This window comes from Antechinus flavipes, chromosome 2 (assembly GCF_016432865.1).
Source record: "Antechinus flavipes isolate AdamAnt ecotype Samford, QLD, Australia chromosome 2, AdamAnt_v2, whole genome shotgun sequence".
Lineage (NCBI taxonomy): Eukaryota > Metazoa > Chordata > Mammalia > Dasyuromorphia > Dasyuridae > Antechinus > Antechinus flavipes.
This window is the reverse complement of record NC_067399.1, coordinates 452,386,178-452,409,248: the sequence shown is the minus strand read 5'-3', so window position 1 is coordinate 452,409,248 and position 23,071 is coordinate 452,386,178. Positions and strand designations below refer to the sequence as shown.

The 23,071-nt window shown below is 38.4% G+C and overlaps 1 protein-coding gene across 8 annotated transcripts in view; it reads right to left on the bottom strand.

The window, feature by feature from the left end:
• The window catches only part of LOC127550453 (beta-defensin 123-like), a 224,906-nt gene that overhangs the window by 159,394 nt on the left and 42,441 nt on the right, over window positions 1–23,071 (bottom strand). The window contains exons 1-2 of one of the 8 annotated variants that reach the window (XM_051979412.1): window positions 10,528–10,656; window positions 7,116–7,561 (exon numbers count right to left, since the gene is read on the bottom strand). The exons of 4 other annotated variants lie outside the window; for them this stretch is intronic. In XM_051979412.1, coding sequence (XP_051835372.1) covers window positions 7,239–7,561; window positions 10,528–10,585 — 381 coding nt within the window. In that variant the 5' untranslated portion in view covers window positions 10,586–10,656 and the 3' untranslated portion in view covers window positions 7,116–7,238. Of the gene's footprint in view, window positions 1–7,115; window positions 7,562–10,527; window positions 10,662–23,071 lie in introns of those variants that run through there. 3 more of the 8 variants (XM_051979422.1, XM_051979416.1, XM_051979417.1) reach the window with 3 other exon arrangements.

Sequence of the window (23,071 nt, the reverse complement as noted above, 5' to 3'; positions counted from 1 at the left end):
TGCAGGGTAAGTTTTCTATCTGGTCTGATTGTTAGCAAATCTGGTGCCCAGAAAAAATTGGGCTGACAAGCCATACAACTCTGGGAAGTGCCAATAGGATGCTATGTGGCACTATCTCTTTCTGAGTACTATTTTGTACTCTCTGGTTTTGAGTACCTTTTTGTACTCTCTGTGTTTGAGTACTTTTTGGTACTCTCTGGTTCTGAGTACCTGTTGGTACTATCTGGTTTTAATCTGAGCATTCTCTGTGAAAGCAGAGAAATGCACTAAACTGGGGCTTGGAACAAAAGCTCCTTTGGATTCTGGGAGGACAGACTCTGGAGCTGCAACACCTTCCCTCAGGGTATTCTAAGGGTTCCAGATTTATCACCAGTGTATGTGATAAATGTTTTCTTTAATGTTATAACTGTGCAGTCTATGTCTGTGTGTTCTGTGTGATTTGTTTGTCTGTCCTGTTGGTTAAAAACTCTGCTAAAATTTTAAGAACAATGATTAAGAAATTTTGGAATTGGTTATTTTAGTGTTGCAACTGTACGTAATATAAAATTTGCTTGTGATTTTAAACTTTTAACTTGTTGCACTAATTTGTAATTATTTCAAAATTGGCTCTTTGGTTTTTCCTTGAAGTAGTTTAAAATTCAGACTTGTCTTGGGTTGGGTTAGGCTAAGAAGGCCTCTGGAGAACAAAGGAGTTTATGTTAATTGCTTGGAACTCTGGCAGGAGAAAACTTTTGATTAGGAATTTTATGGGAAATAATTTTACTATTGCCTTTGCATGCCAGATTTGTTCTGAGTATCCTTTTGAAAAGTTTTTAAATTGTAGGAAATAATTTTACTGTTGCCTATGCAGGCTAGATTTAGTTATCTTTAAGTATAAGATCATAAAAGAAGAATAGCTTGTTAAAGAAGTGCTGTTAACTTGCCTGAAAGGGGTCACATGCCTCTAGTTAGGTAAAGAAAGGTCTGATTTTTCTAAAGGCTTCAACTCTGGCCAAAATTGGAGCTAAGGAGAAGTCCACTGGGAATAATGGCCACATGGGGCCAGAAGGAGAAAAAAAAAATCTATACTGTTTAGTGAAATTCATTATTTGAAATATGATAGGAAAACCAGTTTTATATTATTGAGAATTTAATGCTGTATCTGATTGGATTTTAAATTAAAGTATAGGTTATTAAAACAAAATGCCAGTAGGTTACCTTGGGAGGTCGTGTTTGTATCTCCCTACTTAGATGGTATGTTGCTTTCTAGAAGTATTGAGTAATTTGGAAACTCTGAGTTATACCTTTAAAATTGTCAGCTCTGTTGGGTAAATTTTATGAAATTTGGTTCAAAGTTATTTGTGAATCTAGAAGTTTAAAATTTTTTAAAAGTGAGTTAAAGACAAGGGACAAGAGAGATTGATTTGCAAAAGCAATTAATAGTTTAAATGGAGCATTTAGTCAGAAAGGTTATTGATTTGGGAGTGTTTAAAGTATGTCTGAGAAGGTTTGAGCAAGTAGGCATTGGGAGGAGAAGGGGGGCACAGGAAGAGATAGTGTGAGAGAAGGAGGAAGAGAGTGGAAAATGGCTTTCCAGAAATAGGGAACAAAAAGACACAAACCCCTAGTGATTTTGCCATTTTCCATGGAAAAGGAAATACCCCATGAGGTTGGGGCCTGTTTTTAGCTGGCAAATTGGATCCTGGGGGAAGTGGCACCCTAAAAGAATTAGCTGTGAGAAGCTGGGGTCCAGAAGCATGGGGGAATGAGGGAAGGGTGACCACAAGGAAAGGGACAATCTAATCCCCCATTAAGATGGTGTTTTTTTTTTTTTTTAAACAAACTGGAGCTGTTTGCTGTTCAAATATTAATTGCTTCTACTGTTTAATTGACATTTTAAAGAATCTTTCAGATGGTTTTATGTAAAATTATGTGTTCTGGATAAGTTTAATTGATTGTATCCTGAGGTTATGCCTATCATTTAAAGGACTTCTGAAAATAATAGTTTTTCCTTGTCCTTTTGAAAATGTTTCTATTAAGGATGATTTCAGAAAGGCCTGGACAGACTTACATGAAGTGATGCTGAGTGAAATGAGCAGGACCAAGAGATCATTATATACTTCAACAACAATACTTATGATGATTAGTTCTGATGGACCTGGCCATCCTCAGAAATGAGATAAACCAAATCAGTTCCAGTGGAGGAGTAATGAACTGAACCAGCTACACCCAGTGAAAGAACTCTGGGAAATTACTAAGAACCATTACATAGAATTCTCAATCCCTCTCTTTTTGTCTGCCTGCATTTTTTATTTCCTTCACAGGCTAATTGTACACTATTTCAGAGTCTGATCCTTTTTGTATAGCAAAATAATGGTTTGGACATGTATACTTATTTTGTATTTAATTTATACTTTAACATATTTAACATGTATTGGTCATCCTGCCATCTAGGGGAGGGAGTGGGGGGAAGGAGGGGAAAAATTGCCACAAAAGTTTTGGCAATTGTCAATGCTGTAAAATTACCCATACATATAACTTGTAAATAAAAAGCTATTAATAAAAATAAAAAAAGAAAATGTTTCTGTTAAATATGAAAAATAACAGTATGAATGAACATACTGAAACAAATTTATTACTGTTACCAATGTGAGGTTATGATACTTCTAAAAGTTTATACTTTTAAGAACCTCTTGGATTCTTTTATGTTGTATTAGGATATTCTATCTAAGTTTTAATTAATTGTATTGGGTCATCCTGAGATCATTTAAAGAGCCTCTGAAAATAATATTTTTTGTCCTTTTGAAAATGTTTCTGTTATGGACAATATGCAATTTGGAATATTTGTCTATATATTGGGTATTTTAAAGCAAAATGATTTGTATGTATAATGTTCATTTATGAGAATGTCTACTTAGACATGTAAGATGTGAACTTACTGAGACAAATTCTTAGTGTTACAAATACAAGGTTATGGTAAATATCTGTTTAGGATTTATCTGAAACTTTGGTTAATGGGATTTGTTATTGGAAGTAAAAATTTCTTGGGCTTATAGTTAATACTATTTTGGAATGTTAAAGCTCCACTCTCTAACAGTTAGTGGCACAATTAACAGGAGTAAAAATGAATTAAATCTATTTTATCCTGTCTTGCTGAAAGTTAATTATTAACTGCTTTTAGGGTTAGGGTCAGGTTTCAATTATGTTGTACCTTGCTATTTCCAATCTGGTTATATATCATACCTTGCTGTTTCCAATCTGATTATATGGAATCATTATATCCTAAATACTTGGGCAAATAAGTTTTTAGGCTGCTCAACTATCTGTTATTAAGTATTGTGTCTGGAAATTCAAGTTTTTGGTTTTTTTTAATTTTCTAACTGATGAAAGGACAAGAGCCTAACTGCCATTTTATGTATTGATACTGTAGCTGACAGCCAAACGTTTGCCTGTGCTATGAAGAAAACCTATTAAGCTGCTGGCCATTTCATACAGGCCTCTTCACGTTTTGTTTCAGTCTGTTCTAAGCTTTATTTGCTAGATTTGTGTTTTTTGTTCTAGATTTTGGTCAAATTACAAGTACTGACATGTTTCTGGGACCTAGATCACCTTTGATTGCCAGCACGCCAGGCCACACCATGTGTATCCTCTGCATAGACTGAGAGTCTCCTGCCAGCGCCCAGCCTGAAGCAGTTTTAAATGAAGCTTCATCCCTTCCCCCTAATGGACTGATATGGGGGGGATTTAGGAACCCCTGATTGAGTCATCCATTACTGTGTGTTTAAAATTGGGATGGATTTGTTAAAACTGTGTAACTATTGCTGTATGTTTGAGGGATTTTTAGGAAACTTACTGTACTAGTCTGTTATGAATAGCAATTTTGATTCACTCTTGGGATTTATATGTGGAATGGTCATTTGATAATTCCTTTCCATGAGAAAAAAGGGAGGAAAACTGGGAAAAATGATGTATTTTTCTTAGGCACTTCTGCCTTGCCCCTATCTCACTAATTCAGATTGAGTTGGAAATTATTTAAACAATCCTTTTCGTTTTTACTCCTTGCTTACAATTTACTGGACTATAATTTGCTGGTTATGTTTTATCTTTGAAATCCCTTATTCTGCTGGAATTGCCCTGGCAGACTCAGTTTTGGGGATTATTTTTACAAATAACCAGTAATCAGACACTTGTCCTGGGACTGGCAGTCTCTCTGATCCGTTTTTCCATTCCTGTAACCCCAGTTCCTTAATGAGTATTTCAGCATATTTACAAGGACCTTGCATTTTGATATTAGGCCTCTAATAGTTCAGGGTTGCCTGCCTTGGTCTAGCTGCATAATCTGCTCAGAAATCTGGATCCTAGTAGCAGCTCCTGTTCTATCGAGAGGGGACAGATAGAACTACTCCAGGACCCACTTTTCCCCCTTTTCATTCCCTGACATACTAGGGGTGCCCTTCCTAGCATGGGCAGCAGGACTATCTTGAGCACTGCTACTCCCTACGTAAGCAGAGGCTGAGTTAAATGCACAAATGACCACAGACCCCTAACTCCCAGTGAGCTGTCCATCTCAAACTGGATTCTCTGGCTGAGATGCTCCGCAACTGCAGAGGACCTGCTATATCTGCAACAGAGAGGTCTGTGTGTCTCACTAAATAAGGAATGTTGTTTTTATGCTAATAATTCTGAGTTTTTCAGTGAGAGACTGGTCCTTGTCATAAGTCCTTGCATTTTTCTAGTTTTTGTTTGGTTTATTTGTTTTGCATAGGGTTGGTCAAAATTATGGTGCTAAGACCTTCTAGCAGGCGTCCTCAACTTTTTTAAATAGGGGGCCAGTTCACTGTCCCTCAAGACTGTTGGAGGGCTGGACTATAGTAAAAACAAAACCTTTGTTTTGTGGGCCTTTAAATAAAGAAACTTCATAGCCCTGGTTGAGGGGGATAAACATCCTCAGCTGCTGCATCTGGCTCAGCCGTAGTTTGAGGACCCCTGTTCTAGAGGAAGGTAATTCACTGATATGAATATTCAGACTAGAGAGAGTATGGAATGTTGTTCTACAGTTCTCTTTTATTGTCCTGACTCAGTTTCCCTAATAACCCTGACTCAGTTTTGCCTCAGTTTCCCTAATTGTTCTGCTCAACTACCCTCCCTCCTAATCATGATGATCCAGATAAAGAGAAAGACCTTCTATCTTAGGTATCATCAGAATGTTGGGTGCCTCTCCCCACTCTGTAATCCCAATTATCAGATGTCCCCCCATACCTCCCCTTACCCTGTCAAAGCCGGATTGTCAGATGTTCCCGCTCTCAGCACCCTGATTCTGCCCCTGCCTCGCTCTATCCCTAAATCTGAGTCATGTGTCTATATGTGTGTGTGTGTGTGTGTGTGTGTGTGTACATATATGTCATTGAGAACTCACATTTCTGCTGGATTCTTGGAGACCATAGTCTCATTCAGCCCTGGGACCAAACCATGGATCCATTTCGTCCCAGTAAATCTCTCCCTTTTAAATAAATTATGAAATACTCTCTAATCTCTATCTTGCCTCAGTTTCTCTGGCATTACGATCAATCTGAGAGATATAGATGGTCCAGAAACATCTGGAATTTTGATTTAGAAACACATGCCACCATGTCCATCATTTTGGTAAGAGAGGATATGGTCCCTCTCATTTGACCTCAGTAAAATTTTGCCTTGCATCTTGGGGGCTGTATGAGTGAATTATGGGATCACTCTGAGCTTTATTACCAGTCAGCCCTGCTCTCTAACTTCACACAACTAAACTGTTGCATCCTTTCTACCCTGGAAATCAAAAGAGCACCAATATATTAGTGCTACTTGAACCTTCTCACCAAAATATTCATAGCAGCACTTGTTGAAATAGCAAAGGACTGAAAATAAAGTAGATGCCCATTGATTGGGGAATGGTGAAATAAATTGGAGGCACAGTGATGTAAAGGAAAATTGTTATGTTTTTAGGAAACTATGAATAGGAAGAATACCAAGAAACCTGGTGAGATCTACCTGAATAGAAAGAATGCAATTTAAGTAGCCCAGGAAGCCAATATACACAATGACTACAACAATGCAAACAGAAAAGATCACTATCAAAAAGTCCTCAAAAACTCATGTTGCAAAATCACAAAGAACAAGCAGGAGGCCAAAGAAGAGAGATGGGAAGACAATCCTCTCCCATCCTTTTATGGAGGTAGCAGATCTATGAGTGTAGTGTAGTGTAGCATCACACTTATTTTCAGGCTTTTAGCAATCATTTTTACTGTTCATGTTCATTTTTTCTTACTTTTGTCTTTAATCGATATTGTTTGTTATATGAGATGACTCTACCAGAGGGAGAAAGAGAAGTATGCTGGAGGAAATAAGACCCTTTGGTGATTAATCACATTCCCCTTATTTAAAGGGATAAATCCTAAAAGATAAATCTCAGAGGGTAAATGAATTGCCTAAGGTCACTTACCAATTAGTGAAGACGCCACATTATGCCGGTTAGTGGCATACCAGGGACCTCAGTATAATGTTCTTTTTGTTATTTCCAGGTATCCCTGGAGAACTGGAGGCCATATTTTCCTCCTTAGATAATCTCCACAGTCCTGGCTCATTCTACCCACAGAAAGCTGAGCAAAAGCAGAGGTTTCACGGCTCAGGCCCTCACTGATCATCTTTTCCCCCATGAAAGAGGGCACCGAATTCAGCTCGGACTATTAGGACCATTGCCTTTAAGCCTCTTCAGTCGCGATCTCCTTAAGTTCCCTCTTTCCCTGAAAAGAACCTTGGTAAGGAATGGGAGTAGCGAGCACAGTCTTGACTCCCTCCCGCCGTCTCCTGTGCTGGTCTGCGGGGAGGGCATCGCAGTTCCCTGTGCAAAAATGGTTGGTTGACTTGAGACTTAGCCTACAAGCGCAAGTGCTAGGAGCTGCGGGTAAGTCTACAAAATCACATCCCCTCCCCTCCCCCCGGGTTCCGGCAGGCCCACCCTGGTCCATTTCCACTCATTGTCTTCTCTTCCCAGCTAACCCTCCACTTCCCAACCTGCTTTCTATGAGTAGGATTCCTCAATTTCCTGATCAATATACAATGACTTCATAAATACATGGCGCGTGGATGAATGGCAACACAGAGGAGATGGTCCAGAACACTTTATTGGAGCCCAGAGTTGAACAGGTGCCCTGATGGGGTACCAGGAGGAGGCAGTCCGGGCTCTCTGACATTGCTTTCTCCTTACTCTTCACTCTATTCACCTCCTGCTAAGGGGCGGCCGTGGTAGCGGCGGTGGTGGCGGCCGCTGGGGCGGCGGCCGCTGGGGTGGCTGCGGCTGCAGGGGCTGCGGTAGGGGCAGCTGCAGCCGGAGCGCCACCTGCAGCTGGTTGGGTGGTCAAGGCTCCGGCTTTGGGAGGTGCCGTGGCAGTCGTGCTCGACGCGGACGAACCTGAGGCATCCTTCGGCATTTTGTCAGCGGGCACACAGCACTTTTTCTTATTATCGCACGTAGAATGCTCCTTCTCCTTATCCTTGCAGCTCGCCCGACAGCGCCCCACATTATTGAAGCATTTTTTTTCTCCCCAGCCACCTGCCCAGGGAAAGAAGAGAGCACAAAGTGAACGGGGGAGCCTCGGAAGGGCAGGATTGGCGCCTGCCCTGGCGAGGAGTGGAAGAGGGAGGGAGAGCCTGGGGTTCTGGGCCGCCGTAATCCCAAACACCAGATTTCAGGGTGGTCAGGACAAGGGGCGCGCAGCCGAAGACGATGGTAGATCTGGCTGGGGAGGACGGTGAGAGAGAAAAGCAGTGTAATGAGAGAAGCTTGTGTTTCCGGGGAAGGGGAGCACTTCCCAACCTTTCAGACTTTCTCCCTCAGCCGGAGCATCATTCAGAACCCCTAAGTCTCCTCACTTCCTCCAGAAGCCCCAGAGCAGAGGGGAGGGTGGAGAGGAAGATCTTGAGCTCTCAACCCCACCTTATGCTCCTGTCCCTAGGAAATGCAAAGCAAACTTTTTTAACATCTGCCCAGTGCTTAAGTTCAGGAAATAGGTACCAGAAAATAGCTTTAGTCGGTCAGCCGTGCTTCGTGGCCCCATTTGGGATTTTCTTGGCAAAAAATAGTTAATGATTTCCTCTTCCAGCTCATTTTCCAGTTGAGGAAATGGAGGCAAACAGGATTAAATTTACACAGAGTCACACGCTAGTAAGTGTTCTGAAGCTGAAGTTGAACTCAAGTGTTCCTGACTCTCTACCCCCGTTCACCTAGGTGCCCCATTCCCAGAGGCATTCTTTTTGGACGCTAATTAGAGTCCGGATTCACAGGCGGGAGAGGGTGGGGGAGGCGCGGGGGGAGGGAAGAAGACAATAGGAAGGGCTGTCAACTGAGGCCTCTGCTCCATATGCTGCAGTGGAGAGAGACCTGGATTGAAGAGTCAGAAGGCTAGAGTCAAATCCCAGCTCTTTCATCCACTGCCTGTGACTGGAGGAAATACACTAAACCAGTTTCCTCGTCCACAAAATGCAGTGGGGAGTGGGGGAGTGTTGAACAGAAAATTTCTAGAAAACTAAGCTTCTGTGATAGAAGGGAGGCAGCAAGGATGGGAGATAGAAGGCTGACTCTGGAATTAGAAGACATGGGTTCTCAAGCTGCCTCTGACACTACCTATATGACCTTGGGCAAATTAACATCTCTCTGAACCTCAGTTTTCTCATCTGTAGGAAGGTTCAGTAGGTTGAACTAGACATCCTCTGATGTCCCTTCTCTTTGTAAATCTGATTCTGTGCTCTCTAATTCCTCTCGTTCTTCATTAGAAGTATGTGAGGGAAAGAACAGTGTCTCTGGGAGATGAGCCTCTGACTCAGGCTGCAAAATATCCCTGCTTACTCTATCACTCCCAGCTCTTGCTCTCCTGGGAATATTATGCAGGATTTTCAAGTATGTGCTCAGCCCAGACAGCTTGGAGTTGAATCCCTTCCCACAGCAAAGACTTTTCTGCATAAATTGTACTGAGAATAAGAGTAGATAGCTCCTCCTATACTCACTAATGACAGAACTCCTTCTGCTCAGGTGCCATGCCCTTTTCTCTGCCTTCATTCTCCTTGATAATTATGGTTTTTTAATAATGTTGGTTATACTCTTCATTTGAAATTCTTATCATCTCCCTTAGCTCTCACACCATTTAGTGATCACTTAGTGATCTGGAGCACTTCTAACTCTATCTCTGGTATTGGTTACTCCTCCTCCTGACTCCCAAAATGTGGGCATATGTATTTTTAAATAGTACTTTATTTTTTCCAATTATATCTGAAGACGATCTTTAACAATCAATTTTTTAAAGTTTTGAGTTCCCAGGTTTCTTCCTCCACCTGTCCCCTTCCCCTCCCTAAAATGGTAAATAATTTGATATAGATTATATGAAAATAATCATGTGTGAAAGGTTTTAGTTTTTCATTTTCTCTAATTCACTTATCACCTTTCATCTTTATGAGAATAACCCTCAAATCTCTATCTCCTTTCCCAGGCTCACACTTCCGATAGCCCCTACATAGATCATTTCTAGCTAGATGCAATACCAGTTCTTCAGATTCAACACATTTGCAAACAAATCCTTCATCTTCCCTGAAAACTATTTGGCCCTCCTGACTTCCCCAGATATGATCATGGCACCACTATCCACCCAGTGATTCAGGCTCAAAGAGTCAGAATCATTTCTCATTGTCTCTCCCTTTTTCCATGCGCCCCTTTCCCATCAGTTTCTATTCCCTTGCTAACCTAACACACATTCTATAGTACTGGGGGTAATGTAGATTAGCCTCTGTTGGCTAGGCCAGAATCTTGGAGTTTTTTGGATCCTTCAGTTGGAAATACAAAATCTAAGAAAAAACATAACCTATTAGTGTTAAAAGACCAAAGGGAATTGGAGATGAATGTCACTAAATTGATTACACCCCAGAACACTAAGATCAAAGGAATTTTCACAAAGTATTATTAGGAAGAGAAAGAAATTGTTCTGTTTTGTACACTGAAGAGTTAACTTAGAGCCCATTGTGGTGCAGGCTAAAAATCTATCTCGTTAAAAAAGAGTTTGTTTTTTAACTCCTAAATTAGGACATGTGAAGCTGATTCATTCTAGCCTACATAAGTAGAAAAACTAAATTTAAGTGATCTTAGAAAGACCCTAGCCCAAGACCTGTCATTTAACTGATTGAAACCTGAGGATATGCCCAAGGTCACACAGGTAACAAAGTCAACTTCTGAACCCTGGTCTTCTAGCTCCAGATCCATAGTTCTTTCCATTTCACCACATCACCTCATTCCTGGAACATATTTCTCTTTCTTAAAGCTCCCAGTTCTCATAAAGACAAAATGTGGATCTATACAGCCTCTGGGTAACGCTAAGGGTATCTCTGCTCTTCACAGGTGGATTTCAGTGCTCCTTGATAGCCCTGGCTTACATTCCACGGTCCCATCCCACAATCATGAGCACCTGCAATGACTCTAGTTTAGTATGACCCAGACCCAGCTCTCTTTCTTCCCTCAACATAGTTCCAGGTTACCTTGGGTTCTCTGTGCCAGAAATGAGACAATGACAAAGGCCAGGAGAAGGAGCTTCATGGTTGATGTCCCCTGGAGAGAGGACCAGCAGGGCTAATGGAGAACTGAGAGATTGCCTGTGTACTGTGAGTTGGAGCTGCAGCATTTATTACCCTCCCCAGTGGGGTGGGGCCAGGAGTGTTGAACCAGAGAGGGAGTAGAATTCTGTGTTGCCCAGTGTCATTCCATTAGGTCAGATTGTCCATTGACCAGCGACTCTGATTGGGTGCCTCTTGGGTTCTAATCTCCATAAGTGACTCTGCTGGGGGAGATATAAACCACACTCAAAGTAGTAAATCATAGAAGCACAGATTTTTGATCTAGGAGGGACTTTGGCAATCACTCTTTTACAGGAGAATAAATTAAGCTGGAGAGAAGGAGATTGATTTAGACCAGGTCTTATTAGCAAAGGCCTTATTTTATCAGAATCTGCATGCTTTCGATCTAAAACCAGCGTATTTGCCACGAAGTTGGACTACCTGTCTCCCTTGTCCAAGTCCTCATTAAAGTGGAAAAATATGTATATTCATTTAATCTCTCTCCTATACATATTCCAATAGAATATGATTTTCATAATTACTTTGAACTGAGGTTCTCATCAATTAAATGAAAAGACACAGAGAATTTTAAGAAAGAAACATAAGAAGCAGCCCCTTGTGCCCTGGCAAAAACAAAAACAAAAACAAAACCTGGAAGATTAATTCACGCTCACCCCCAGTGGGATCCATTGAATCCTTTCTTTTTAAAACCTCTCTGAGACACCAGAAGTGCTGTATAGTTTTTTCATCCCTTCTGTCCTAAACTGCTCTCAGGAAATCACCTGCTAGAATTGGAGAAAGGGGAGGGGAGAGAAGAGGTGGGGGGAGAGGGGCAGGGACAGGGACAGAGACAGGAAGAAGAAGAGGGAGAGAAAGAGGGACAGGGAGGAGGACAGGGAGAGGGACAGGGAAAGGAACAGGGAGAGAGACAACAGAGACCAAGAGACAGAAAGAGGGAGGGAGGAAGAGAAGGAAAGACAGGGGAAAGGAGGGAGAGGGGAGAAAGAGGGAGAGGAGGAGAAAAGGAGGCAGAGAGGAGAGGGAGAGAGGAAAGGGGGAGAGAAGGAAAAGAGAGTGAGGAAGGGAGGAGAGGTGAGGAGGGAGAAAGAGAGACAGAAATAGAGAGAAGAAGAATGGGAGACTAAAGGATAGAAGGAGATAAAAAGTTGAGAGAACAAAAAAAACCTAATCCAGTGAGTCAGGAAATCAGTTCTACCTCTAACTACCTATTTGACTTTGAATAGAACTTAGTTTTCACATATGTAAAAAAATAAATTAGATTTAGACAATCTTTAAGGCTCCTTTCAGCTCTGATCTTCTATGTTCTGCGGTTTCTCCAGTTCCTATCTTGTAAAATTCTGGTATATAGTTTTCAGATTTACCCTGCTCTTTTTCTTTCTGTGTGAATTGTAGATATTTCTAAATCTTCAGGGTATCTGTAGTTTCAACATGAGTTCTATGGGAATTTTAAAGCTTTTAGTCTCTTAAGAAAGTTTGAGGAGGATTTTCCTGCCATCCCTGAAACTATTTTCCAGATGGTCTCCTTTTAAGGCGACATGCCTACTTGTGTGTCATGGCATCACTTCTCTGATGTCATGGCTCCCGTAGAGAATGAAGGACAAACAACAACCATGAATGGTTCCATTGAGTCCTCCTACCCAAGCTGAGTGATCTTTCCCTCATCTTTTCTCATAACATCTCATATTATTTTTTTGCCCATAGCCATGTTCTAATGGGCATGACAGTTATCTACATACTTGTCTTCCTTTTTTACTAGAATGTCAATTCTCAGAAGCCAGTGGCTTCTCATCCAGTGTCTAACTATATGAAATCTATACAGGGTAATCATTTAAGAAAAAAATTTTCAGTGGAACTGAATTCCATTAAGGAATTCAGAGAAGAGATCCCTGTGGACTGCAGCAGACAGGGCAAACTTTCTGGAGATGATGGGACTACAATGAGTCTGGGATTCAGAGAACTTATATGAATACATTGTAAACTACTTGAGAACAAGCATTCTATCTATGGGCCCAAAAGCAGTGCTCTGCACACAGAAGCTGTTTAACAAATGTCTGGTGGTTTGTTAAAATGATGAGCAAAGAACTAGGAGAAAGACATTTAGATTGGAGAAACAGCATGAGAAAAGGCACATTGGGGAAAGGCTAGGATGCTAGGGGCTGGAGCAGAATGTGGACAATGATGAAAATGGACTGATTGGCACCAAGGGTGTGCCTTGGGGAACAATGAGAGAAAGACTGAATAATAAGATAGTCTATTGCAGTAGAAAAAGTAACTACTTATTGTCAACTCATTTTTTCACGAGAGATATTTTGCACTTTGTATTTTCTCTACATGTAAGAGTTTTGGCAATATTCAGACATTTGAGTATTTGTTATATCATTTTAAGTCATTTTGTAAACCTTACATAGTCTCAGAGCTTAATGTCAGACTGTTGATACTCATATTCACTTTCAAAAACCATTATAGTATTTCTTTTGAAATTATATAAGGTTCGGGGATACATCTATTTAAGCTCTGTCTTGCTCTCAGAATATTTTTTTCATAACAAGCTCTTGGAATTAGTGCTTGACTGAAAAAAGTGGGAGGGGAGAAGTGAAAAGGGAAGGAGTAAGGTAAGCAGAAGTGAATACAGAAATTGTGAGGAAAAGGGGTAAGAAAGGGGAAGGAAGTCTAAGATGGGGGGAAAGATACTAAAAAGGGAGGGCTGTGAGAAGAAGTGGTACTCACAAGTTCAATACTGGGGAGGGGTGAAGGGCACTATATCTTGCTAAAGGATGGGATAGATAATGAAGCAATATCAATATTAAACATATATGTGCCAAGTGGTGTAGCATCTAAATTCTTAAAAGAGAAATTCAACGAGCTACAAGAAGAAATAGACAGCAAAACTATGATAGTATGAGATCTCAACCTTGTACTCTTAGAATTAGATAAATAAATAAGAAAGAAGTCAAAGAGGTAAATAGAATACTAGAAAAGTTAGATATGATAGATCTTTGGAGAAAACTAACTGGAGACAGAAAGGAGTACACTTTCTTCTCAGCAGTTCATGGAACCTATACAAAAATTGACCGTATATTAGGACATAAAAACCTCAAACTCAAATGCAGTAAGGCAGAAATAGCAAATGCATCCTTTTCAGATCATGATGCAATGAAAATTACATTCAATAAAAAGCAGGGGAAAATAGACCAAAAAATAATTGGAAACTAAATAATCTCATACTAAAGAATGATTGAGTGAAACAGCAACTCATAGACATAATTAATAATTTCACCCAAGAAAATGACAATAATGAGACTTCATACCAAAATGTGTGGGATGCAGTCAAACAGTAATAAGTGGAAATTTTATATCTCTAGTGGCCTATTTGCATAAAATAGAGAAAGAGAAGGTCAATGAATTGGGCTTGCAACTAAAAATTCTAGAAAAAGAACAAATTTAAAAATCCCAGTCAAACACTAAACTTGAAATTCTAAAAATAAAAGGAGAGATTAAATTGAAAGTAAAAAAAATTATTGAATTAATAATTAATAACAGTTGGTTCTATGAAAAAACCAACAAAATAGATAAACCCTTAGTAAACCTTATTTAAAAAAGGAAAGAGAAAAATCAAGTTGTTACTCTTAAAAATGAAAAGGGAGAACTCGCCACTCACGAAGAGGAAATTAGAGCAATAATTAGAAGTTACTTTGCCCAACCTTATGCTAATAAATTCTATAACTTAAATGAAATGGAAGAATGCCTTCAAAAAGATAGCTTGTCCAGATTAACAGAGGAAGAAGTAAATTGGTTAAACAGTCCCATCTTAGAAAAAGAAAAATAGAACAAGCTATTAACTCCCTAAGAACAAATCCCTAGGACCAAGCAGATTTACATGTGAATTCTACCAAACATTTAAAGAACAATTAACTCCAATGCTATATAAAATATTTGAAAAAGTAGGGATTGAAGAAGTCCTACCAAATTCCTTTTATGACACAGACATGGTACTGATACCTAAACCAGGCAGGTTGAAAACAGAGAAAGAAAATTATAGACCAATCTTCCTAATCAATATTGATGCTAAAATCTTAAATAAAATATTAGCAAAAAGATTACGGAAAATCATCCCCAGGATAATACACTAATGAGGAGGTAATGAAAAAACCAAATTATCACTCTTTGCAGATGATATGATGGTATACTTAGAGAACTCCAGATATTCTACTAAAAAGCTAGTAGAAATAATTCACACCTTTAGCAAAGTTGCAGGATACAAAATAAATCCACATAAATCCTCAGTATTTTTATACATCACCAACAAAATCCAACAGCAAGAGATACAAAGAGAAATTCTGTTATGGGCCAGAACTTGAAACAAGGTTCTAACTCACTAGAATTGATAGAAACAATGCTTATGTACTTAAGTTCACATCTCTAAAAGAGCATATAAAAGGACAAACCTCGGCCAGGAGTTAGTGGAGAAGATTGAGAAGCCAGAGACTGCAATCGGGCAAAACGAAGGTTTTAGAAGAAGAGAGGCTGAAGCTGGCAGAAGCAGAGCTAAAGGACTAGCAACGAGAGCTCTCGGAACCAAGGAGAGAGATAGGCCTCTAAGAAAGCTAACTGGGCTATTTTGAAGGAGACAATAAAGGATCTGAACTTTTAACAGCTGGCTACATTTGAGGTGATTATTACTAAGAACTGAAACTAAGGCTGCCTCCAGAAGCTCCCCAAGAAACCTGCTCACAGAGAATGATCATATTTTAGAAAAGAAGAACACTATAAAATTCCATTCAAAATAACTGTTGATAGCATAAAATATTTGGGAATCTATCTACCAAAGGAAAGTCAGGAATTATATGAGCAAAATTACAAAACACTTTCCACACAACTAATGTCAGATTTAAATAATTAGAAAAATATTAAGTGCTCTTGGATAGGCTGAGCAAATATAATAAAGATGATAATACTCTCTAAACTAATCTATTTATTTAGTGCTATACCAATCAGACTTCCAAGAAACTATTTTAATGATGTAGAAAAAATAACAACAAATTTCGTATGGAAGAACAAAAGATCAAGACTTACAAGGCAATTAATGAAAAAAAAATCAAATGAAGATGACCTAGCTGTACCTGATCTAAAACTATATTATAAAGCAGCAGTCACCAAAACCATTTGGTATTGGCTAAGAAGGAGATTAGTTGATCAGTGGAATAGGTTAGGTTCACAGGACAAAATAGTCAATAACTATAGCAATCTAGTGTTTGACAAACCCAAAGATTCCAACTTTTGGGATAAGAATTCATTATTTGACAAAAACTGTTGGGAAAACTGGAAATTAGTATGGCAGAAATTAGGCATGGAACCGCACTTAACACCATATACCAAGATAAGATCGAAATGGGTCCATGATTTAGGCATAAAGAACGAGATCATACATAAATTAGAGGAACATAGGATAATTTACCTCTCAAACTTGTGGAGGAGGAAGGAATTTGTGACCAAAGAACTAGAGATCATTATTGATCACAAAATAGAAAATTTTGATGATATCAAATTAAAAGGCCTTTGTACAAACAAGATTAGAATGGAAGCAACAAACTGGGAAAATACTTTTACAGTTAAAGGTTCTGATAAAGGCCTCATTTCCAAAATATATAGAGAATTGACTCTAATTTATAAGAAATCAAGCCATTCTTCAATTGATAAATGGTCAAAGGATATGAACAGACAATTTTCAGATGATGAAATTGAAACTATTTCCACTCATATGAAAGGGTGTTCCAAATCACTATTGATCAGAGAAATGCAAATTAAGACAACTCTGAGATACCACTACACACCTGTCAGATTGGCTAGATGACAGGAAAAAAATAATGATGAATGCTAAAGGGAATGCAAGAAAACTGGGATACTGATACATTGGTGGTGGAGTTGTGAATGACTCCAACCATTCTGGAGAGCAATCTGGAATTATGTCCAAAATGTTATCAAACTGTGCATACCCTCTGATCCAGCAGCGATATTACTGGGCTTATATCCCAAAGAGATACTAAAGAAGGGAAAGGGACCTGTATGTGCCAAAGTGTTTGTGGCAGCCCTTTTTGTAGTGGCTAGAAGCTGGAAAATGAATGGATGCTCATCAATTGGAGCAGGGTTGGGTAAATTGTGATATATGAATGTTATGGAATATTATTATTCTATAAGAAATGACCATCAGGATGAATACAGAGACGCTTGGAGAGACTTACATGAACTGATGCTGAGTGAAATGAGCAGAACCAGGAAATCATTATACACTTCACCAATAATACCATATGAGGATGTATTTTGATGGAAATGGATATTTTCGACAAAGACATCTAATTCAGTTCCAATTGATCAATAATGGACAGAAGCAGCTTCATCCAGAGAAGGAACACTGAGAAATGAATGTGGACTACTTGCATTTTTGTTTTTCTTCCCAGGTTATTTTTACCTTTTGAATCCAACTCTGTAATGGGTGGAGGCTTGAGTTGATGCACTGAGGTCCCAAGCACGTAAGACTAAATAGTAATTGGACCATACTCTATTAATATATATGCTTGGAGAAAGAATGGCCCCCGCCCACTCTTTGTGCAAGTCCTGATGTGTTGTATAGGAAATGACGTTTTTGGTGGGTGGAGGCAAGGGAGTGGGAAAGGAAGCAGAAGGAGAGACTGCTGGCTGGCGTCTTGACATAGCTACTCGCATTGCCATTGCAACGACTCTTCAGCTCAGATCTCCCTCTGCTAGCTGGCTTCCTGTCGCAGCTGCTCATATTGCTATCGCAATCTTTCTTACCCATATTGCTGTCACAATCCTTTTTCACCTCTTCACTTCAATAAAGATTGAAAATTTTTTCCTTAATTCCTGACTCCGGCTGATTTTAAATACGTGGTCATCACACAACTCTTCTTATGCAACAAGAGAATTGTATGGTTCTGCACACATAACATATTTAACATGTATAAGACTGCCTGCCATCTAGGGGAGGGAGTGAAAAAATGGAAGGGAAAAGTCGGAATAGAAGTGAGTGCAAGGGATAATGTAAAAAATTACCCATGCATATGTTCTGTCAATAAAAAGTTATATATATATAAAAAAGAAATTATATAAGGTTCCTTTACGTGGAGATTTGAATGTAAACATAAATAGTTGTGTAAAATAAACATTTTTGTTAAATTAAAAGGAAAAAAGACTAAACAAAAAGAGTAAGTCATAGTATGTAGAGTACATTGATAGAAAGACTAAAAACTTGGTCTGTTATGGAATTATACAGCAGGAAACTATCATGAGGACTTTATCAATCATTCTAGTAGCAAGATCTCTTATTTCTAAAGTCCCTAACAATTCTAAAATTCTTAGGTAACTAGGTGGCTCAGTAAATAGGGCTCTGGGCCTGGAGACTAGAAAACCTGATTTCAAATTCAGTCTCAAATGCTTCTTAGTAATGTGACCCTGGCCAAGTGACTTAACTACTGTCAATCTCAACTGTAAAATGGAAATAATCACCCTTAATTTACAGAGCTGTTGTGAGACTCAAATGAGGAAATCATTGCAAAAGTGCACAGTGCCCATTTTTATTGTCATATTATTCTATGGTCATTTAGGCCTTGACTGAAGGGATCAGCATTTGAGCTGGGCTTTGAATGATGAAGAGGATTTTGACAAGTAGAAACTAGGGAGGAGTTTTAGGGAAGGCAGAGATAAAGGCAATTGGAAGGGACCCAGAGTCACTCAGTTTGTCTGGCACAGAAAGTATATGAACTAACCTAGGAATGGTGGGAATAGAAAAGTGAAAGCCATTTTGAAGGACGGAAGGGCAGGACTTGGCAGTAAACTAGATAGAGCATGATCAATTTGAAGGAGCAACCTATCTGAACTCAGCAGACAGGAGTTCAAGTGTGGGTTCTTCTCCATGCTATTAGAGATATGACCTAGAGAAAGCAATGTCACCATTCTGGGATCCCTTCCCTCATACACGAATCAAGACAATTAAAGTAATCAGAGATCTTAATCTATGATCCCATAAAGCATCTGAAGGAGAAAGAGAAGGCAAAAAGAAGCTCAAGAAAATGGTGGAGGCATGGAAAGAAATGGAGAGATGAGAAGGGGAGTCAGCTTTAGGGGAATGTAATAAGAAATCTAAAGGTATAACATGGTAGAAAGAACATTGGACTTGGAGGAAGAGACAGAGAGATGGAAAGAGAGACAGAGATAGAGACAGACAGAAACTGGGAGGAGCCCTCATCTCTATAATTGTATGTGGGAGTCTGCCCCATCTTGATCCTTAATTTCCAGGGTTTTCAAGTCTAGAGACTCCTTAGAGCAGACTTTCCTTTGGGATAGATCACACATTCTCCTCTGAGATGTAATCTTGATCCCACCTGAAGAGCTCATGTACTCTTGTGTATTCTTTGTTATGCTCTTATCCTCAAAATTCTCTGATTTCTGTTTGATGGATAAATGAATGTGCTAGCTAATCACTATTGGTGATGGTCATTTGGTGAAGAAGGGGTAAAAACTATCCCTTTCCCAGACAGTATGTTGATACTACCAGTGTAGCCCTTTTTCTGTTCTCCATATATGTGCAACAGATCTCAGATTGTATCTATCCATTCCAACCCTGAGCCTGAACAATATATATATATATATATATATATATATATGTGTGTGTGTGTGTGTGTGTGTGTGTGTATGTGTGAACTGAATGTATATATATATATATACATATATGTATTTGCATGTATATATAAAAGTATATATAGAATCAATATAAAATGAAAACAAGATAATTAGCAAAGGGGGAGCATTAGAAGTTGGAAGAATCATGAAAGGTTCCTATTCTTATGATGCAGAACAAAGATGGAGGCAATCACCTAACTACTCAGTGACTAAGTTTCCTATAAATTTATGGTCCTCAATGCAGTAAGTCAAATGTCTTGTTCTTCCTTAACTGCTTTGTTCTCTCCCATTCCACAGCAGCTATTCCAAATCTTCTCGTCTCTCCTCAAGCCCCCCCAAGGTACCCCTTTCCCATACTCTCCCAGATGGGTTCACCTCATATTTCACTCCAAAAAAGAGATTACCCCGTTCTCCTCTCCTCCTCCTGGTCCACTCAGTTATTTTCTTCCACTATTGATTCCCTCACTCCAGGTTCTTCAGAAGAAGTGGCCCTCTTGTGATATAATAATAATAGAGACTATTACAGAAAAAACTTCTCAGGAAAAACTTTGACATATATGGTGTCTAGTGTTCTAGGTTCAACTACCTTGAAAAATTTCTAAGGGAAAAACCTATCCAGTTATAAAGACTGCTCTGAAAAACAAAAATAAAAACAAAATCTTTAGTCAGAGAGTCTAGAATACTAGGGAAGATTAATGAACTTTCTTAACTGAAATAGGTTTCCCAAGCTTCTGTAATATGATATTAAAATGTTCAACTCTATAAGCAGGGACTTAATTAAAGTTTAAGGGAAAAAAACCTGTCAGATATCTTCTTTGTCAATTCAACCCTGACTAGCTTAAGGTTGCAGAGATAAAGTTTGACAAGCAAAGAAAGGGTTATAGAAATTTATGGAATTGTAAATAAAATTTCTTTTATTTGAGAAGAAATAAATTTTCAACTGAAATATATTTGCTGCAAATTTTCAAACCATGGTTGGAAGATTTTGAAAGCACGGAAATATTTTAAGAAGAAAGAAAATATGAGACTGAAACTGTAAATCTCTGCAGTGGAACTAACTGAAAGAGTGGGCTATGTAATTCAAGGTACTGATAGTTAATGATCCTTGAGGAAAATAAGATTCTAAATGATACTGTTTGTGATTGTAAATCCACATTTGATTTGACTGAGTTTGTTCTAAAACTAGATTATAATGTGATTTTATTAAAAAGGAGATGTGTTCTCCTACTGAGATAATTGTGACATTTAACCCTTTATAGGTAGATCAGACCTCAATGGAAAATATTTAAAACTCTATGAATAAGAACTGAAAGTCTAATTTACTATATTCTTTTCTTTTGAATGTACGAGTGCCACATTGATAAATGGATGAAGTTATATTGTATGTAAGGTGATTCAGAAATGCATTCGACTGAATCAATTTCACTTGACTGCAGAAAGCTTTGTACTATGTGAAAAACAAACAGGCCATGAAACTGTTTGTGTTATTTTCAGCTTCTAATTTTTCTTATTCTGTGATTTTTGGGAAAATCATACAAGAAATGTTGTTAACTTAAAAAATGATACCTAGAGGGTGACATACGTGTATTGTTGGAAAATTAACTCCTCTTTTGATAGAAAATATTGTCATTATGTTGTGAGGTGGGGGGAAAGCAATAACTTGCCAAATATTTAATTATGCATATTTTACTTAAAATTACTACTAATATAAGAAATGACCAGCACGATGATTTCAGAAAGGCCTGGAGAGAGTTACATGAACTTATGCTGAGTGAAATGAGCAGGATCAAGAGATCATTACATGTTTCAACAACAATACTATATGATGATCAATTCTGATGGACATGGCCATCTCCAGCAATGAGATGAACCAAATCAGTTCCAATAGAGCAGTAATGAATTGAATCAGCTATACCCAGTGAAAGAACTCTGGGAGATGACTATGAACCATTACATAGAATTCCAATCCCTATATTTTTGTCTGCCTGCATTTTTGATTTCCTTCACAAGCTAATAGTACACTATTTCAAAGTCCTATTCTTTTTGTACAGCAAAATAACTGTTAGAACATGTATATTTATATTGTATTTAATTTATGCTTTAACATATTTAACGTGTATTGGTCAACCTGCCATCGGGGGGAGGGGATTAGGGAAGGAGGAGAAAAATTGGAACAAAAGGTTTGGCAATTGTCAATGCTGTAAAATTACCCATGCATATAACTTGTAAATAAAAAGTTATAATAAAAAATTACTAATAATAATATAGTTATTTAGAGTTTAAGAAATTATCACAGACCTTATAAATATCTGAGAAGTTCTTTGGAGACTTAGCAGATTTTCAGTCCCCTAGATCTAAAGCCTTCCTGACATCATAAAGCTGGGTGATGATGTAAATAGAGCACTGGACTTAGAATTAGCAAGACATCTTCATGAGTTCAAATCTGACCTCAGACACTTCTAAGCTGTGTGACTCTGAAAAAGTCACTTAACCCTCTTTGTCTCGATTCCTCATCTGTAAAATAAGCAGGAGAAAAAAATCACAAACCACTCTAGTATCTTTGCCAACAAAATCACAAATGGGGTCACAAAGAGTTGCATATGACTGAACAAGAACAACAAAATTTTTGTAGCTCTGTGAATGATATGGAATTCTAAAATAATGAAATGGTTTGATGAAAAGCTAGGATTTCTCATTGCTAAAATATAAGGGCTTATAAGTTTATTTCTTAAAGAATTGTTTAACTTTTAGTTTATTGGACAATTATTTAGGAAAATTATGAAAGTGGATCCTGGAATAGTGTGTTTTGAATTATATCTTTGAGCCAACTTGGTATTAACAGATCCCAGATTTAAAGGTTGTTTTGGCTTTAGGAGTTAATATGCAATCCTTTTAGATATTGATCTCTGTCAGCCTCAAAGCTTACAGTACTGAGTGTTTTTCTGAGTTCTGAGTGAATGCTCATAACACGCTATTATATGCATGATATTGGCTTTCAAGTTTCCATGAAGGACAATGATAAAAGGATAACTATAAGATTATCTCCATAAGATTTGAACTGGTTTTCACCCTATGAAGTAGTTACTGGAAAACAATATAAGTAACACATTCCTTTACAAATGCTTTAGCATGAGGTCCAGTTCAGATTTTCCAGAGAAAGTTACATGGAACAGCTTAGACCCAAGATGAAATAAAATGATTAATTTTTGTTTAATTTGCAATCTGACTTGGTTTCTCTATAGTCTGCTTAACTTCGTTTGTTTCCTTTGTTGATGAGTGAGATTATGACTGCTCAATGAAGTTAATCCGACATTTATGATATTGAAGGAAACATGGGCCTGTGAATTTTTCTTTTTTGTCTTTTTTTTGTAACTTTTTGTGATACTTGTGGCCATATGTGTTCTTTCAGTGCCTGTGAAATCTCCTTGTACTGTATATGATGTACTTGTTTTCTAGAGCAAGTCTAAATAACCTGGTGCTGACTCAATTTGGCCTTCTGGCTATGAGATGTCATGACCCTGGTTCCTATCATTCCTTTTAAAAAATTCTGTCAGTCTTGACAGTCAATGAAGGAGATGTTTCCACTGATTTGGGCAATTTTAAATCCTGACCTTGCTCTCTTCTTCTGTAATTGTGCTTCCAGTGGCACAGAAATGTTGAGCATGAAGCTCAAAATGGAGAAACTGTGAAAAAACTTCCTTACATTGTTTGAACCCTCTAGTGTTCTCTTCTCTAAAATATGATCATTCTCTGG